The sequence below is a fragment of the Hordeum vulgare genome, chromosome 5H (assembly GCF_904849725.1).
Source record: "Hordeum vulgare subsp. vulgare chromosome 5H, MorexV3_pseudomolecules_assembly, whole genome shotgun sequence".
Lineage (NCBI taxonomy): Eukaryota > Viridiplantae > Streptophyta > Magnoliopsida > Poales > Poaceae > Hordeum > Hordeum vulgare.
Window position 1 is genome coordinate 522,437,464 of NC_058522.1, and position 3,817 is coordinate 522,441,280.

General features: G+C 51.1%; 1 protein-coding gene across 1 annotated transcript; it reads left to right on the forward strand.

The window, feature by feature from the left end:
• Positions 1-276: 276 nt before the first annotated feature.
• LOC123398249 (F-box/LRR-repeat protein At3g48880-like) lies at positions 277-1,636 on the forward strand. The gene has a single exon (XM_045092742.1). The coding sequence runs from the start codon at positions 618-620 to the stop codon at positions 1,497-1,499; it is 882 nt and encodes a 293-aa protein (XP_044948677.1). The 5' UTR covers positions 277-617; the 3' UTR covers positions 1,500-1,636.
• The last annotated feature ends 2,181 nt before the right edge of the window (positions 1,637-3,817 follow it).

Here is a 3,817-nt window from a genome sequence, read left to right on the forward strand (position 1 = left end):
GCTTCGGGGTAGGTCGTGCTTCCTGGTCGCAGCCGAAGGCGCGCTTCAACGACCGTGGACCATTGTTAAACAACAAAAAATGAGAAAAAGTGTGCAAAGCTTTTCTTTAGAGAAAAAGGGTGTAAAGCTTTTTTTTTGAGAGAAAAAGGGTGTAAAGCTTGTCGCGTAGCACGTGCGCTATCTTACCTCCGGCACCAAACACGCTGGCGGAAGCTCCCGCGTCCCCTTTATAAAGACATCTTTTATACTGAGATAAATACAGGTCGTCCATTCGTCAAATTCTACCATTGATCTATACTGCTCCCATCCATTTGGCAATGAAATCACGAGCGGTATAGTTTGCACCGCTTGACTCCGTCCTCCAGTATACAAATCGTGAGGTCATTCTAAGAAGTAAAAGTTTCAGCCCATGAGCGTGTCTTGGTATCCAAAGAGGTCCTTGGCGGCCGAGCCTTTATAAAAGACCTCTCCTCTTCCTATCATTCTCAAATCAAATCTCACCCCACGCCTAAATGCACAACTTAGTACTCCTGCTACTGTACTACGGAGTACAGTATTAAAACACCACCCGCGCCATCAATCTCTCTCGCGCACACCGCACCAGAGCTCGCTCGGCCATGGACGGCGAGGAGCACGCGGACGCGGGCGGCACGATCGGGCCGGCGTGGGGCGAGATGGACACGGACTGCCTGGTGCACGTCTTCTGCCGGCTGGCGCTGGAGGACGTGGCGGCCGCGGCGCCGCTCGTGTGCCGCGGCTGGCGCCGCGCCGCGGCCGACCCGTCCCTGTGGCGCGCGCTCGACCTGCGCCGCGACCACGTCGCGCGCTTCATGCCCTGGGGCGCGCTCGCCGCCGCCTTCGCGCGCCGCTACGCCGTCGCCCGCTTCGCCTTCGCGGGCTTCCTCGCGCTCTGCCTCGCCCGCGGGGGCGGCTCCGTGTCCGACCTCGCGCTCCCGCCGCTCCTCTCCTCGCCGCCCGCCGAGCTCGACCGCGTCGCCGCCGCCTGCCCGAGGCTGCGCCGGCTCGCGCTCCCGCCGCTGCTCTCCCCCGCCGACGAGGCGCGCCTGCCGGACCTCGTCCCGCGGTGGCCCCTCCTCCAGCGCCTCGAGCTCGAGTCCAAGCCCTCGTCCTTCCCGGCCGTCGCCGCGCAGCTCGCGCTGCACTGCCCGGACTTCTCCGGCCTCAGGACCTCCGGGGCCATCAAGCCGGAGGACGCCGCGGCCATGGCGGCGTCGCTGCCCAGGCTTCGGTCGCTGTGCCTCGACTCGTCCTACCTGCCCAAGCAGGAGCTGCTCGCCATTCTCGCCGGCTGCAGGCAGCTCGAGGAATTCAGCGCCAGGAACTGTGTCGGGTTCAACGAGAAGGACGAGGAGGTGGTCCGACGGGGCGCCAGGATCGAGCGGTTCGACATCGGAGGGTCCAGATTCGTCGACGAGCTTGACGACGAGATGATGGCCGACGACGAATTGTGCGGCTCTGCCTACGTCGACGTCATGTGATCTTCTCCTTTAAGACTTGATGGATGTAGTCTCATCTTGGTGTACCGGCCGTGTATGTGTAGCAAACAACTTGATGCGTATTTGTAACGCTTGGTATTTTATTTTTGAAGAGAAAAATAATTACCTAGTACTCCGTATTTGATTGCGATCACTTTGTTTGTTTATTGTTATTAGCGATGGGTCTTCGTTTAGGCAGGAATTTTACGTCTTCATCGCATTTTGTTTGTCTTGGTACGCACTAGTACATATTTTGTTGCGCTGCATTGCATTTCATAATTTGCATGCACACCAAATGCAACTGATTCAGCAAGCTAGATTACGCCGCTGCGGCTTGTTCTAGCAGTTGTAGTGGTTGTCAGATACTCCTTGTATCCAGTGACGGAGTCAGGATTTAGATACGGTCGCTGATAGGGGGGTCAAATACATACATACTAACGTATATCAGTCAAATATACATTAGGTCCTTCCGAAAAAAAAATATACATTAGATATTTTAGGTTTTGTCGATCATTGAAGGGGGCCAGGCCCCTGCTCGTCCCCCTGTCTCCGCCTCTGTGTGTATCACAATGCTTGTTGTTCGAAAGAACTACTTTAGTTATTCCCAACAACTATTATTTAAGAACGGAGAAAGTATTTTAGATATGTATTTGTAATTGTATTATGCTTAAGATGCTTTATATTTTTTCAATGGACTTCTATAATATACCCACATCTTTCAAGAAGGAAAAATGCAAGTGATTCATCGAGCTGGATTGGGGCGTCTAAAAGCGGAATTAGGGTCCCACACAACCTGCAAATCCAGCAAAGACCGCACCATTCTCCGCCTCCAGCCTCCCAAACATTTCACGTCTACGAGGAGAAGAAAGAAAGAAAGAAGGAAGGCCCTTTCATATCGTATCCACCAGTGTGTGTCGCATTCGTATTGGTGGCCATGTTAATCAGCTTTTGGTGTCGGCCCAAAAGAGAAACGCATTGCGTTTCCCCCACTTCTAATACAGTAACCCGGCTAAAGAAGGAGCCGTAAATCGCTTCCAATGCCCAGAAGGGAATAATGATATCCCCTCGTGGGGTTTGCACTTTGCACCCGAGGTCGACGCCATATGTATTGGCATCCCTATCATATCGCCATGATTGCTGCTCCCCACTTCCATTTCTGCAACACGTTAGTGAAGCCAAATCAGATTAGTCGGTCATTTGTTACGTCTTGGAGTAGCAAGTTTTTGTGATAAAATAGCCAACTACATAACCTTGTCGGCTTATCTTACTAAGATGGTGGCGTGTAGACTCTCCATTTTATCTCCGATATCTCCATTTTTTTGAACCGGGCAACCCCTTTCCATTACTCACATAACGGAAATACAAAGTTCAAAGTCAGAAAGAAAACCAGAAAAGGAGTGCGAGTTCAGAGCATTCTTGGGAAACCTACACATACACACTCGTCATCGAGCAGCCTATCAGAGGGCAAAAACCCGAGAACACCCATATCACACACAAACCATCCAAAGAGTTTTAGGGGAACTGTAAGCAAAAACAACACAGGTCACCGCCTGAAATCACTCCACACAGGGAGGCCACCAAAACAACTAAGTAGCATCAACTACGCCCATCAACAATCCTCCTCCGGGGCCGCACAGATCCTCAGCATGTTCGACGCATTCCTCTTCAGCATCTTCGCCCCCCGCTCCAGCGCCAGTTTGTCTTCCTCTGTCAGCAGCCCTGTCCAATATGTCGGGAACCCACAAGCAGAATAAACAACATCAAAAGGGGATCCCAGCTTCTTTTTTTCAAATGTCGCGCCATTGCGGCAATTCCACAATGCCCAACAAATAGCCGCGAGACCACAAGTATAAAACCTAACTCCATTAGGTAGATAGGCAAAGCACCAATCATAAAATTGCCAAAGATTATCAGGACCATTACTGGTCCCAAGCATACATCCCACTGTTCTCCACACCACTCTAGCGACAGGGCAAGAAAAGCACAAGTGTTGTGAAGTCTCCCTATCTGTGCAAAAGGAACATCTAGGGTTACCTTTCCATTTCCTCCTACTCATCACATCTCGTGTTAGAATAGCATCTTGAAAAAGCTGCCATAAGAAAATTTGAATCTTAAGAGGCAACTTTGCACTCCAGATCCATCGAAAATCACACCCAGCAATATTATTCTCTAGATGTTCATACACAGATTTAGTAGAAAACCTTTTTCCACCCCAAACTTCCATCTAATCTGATCTGGATCATCAGATAAGACCCATTGGCCAACAATTGCGTTCATTTCTGACCATTGGCCCGCCAGTATAGGCGTCAACTGTCTCCTAA

What these genes read in the sequence shown, in the direction of transcription:
- LOC123398249 (XM_045092742.1), top strand. Translation starts at nt 618, where the DNA reads ATGGACGGCGAGGAGCACGCGGACGCGGGCGGCACGATCGGGCCGGCG.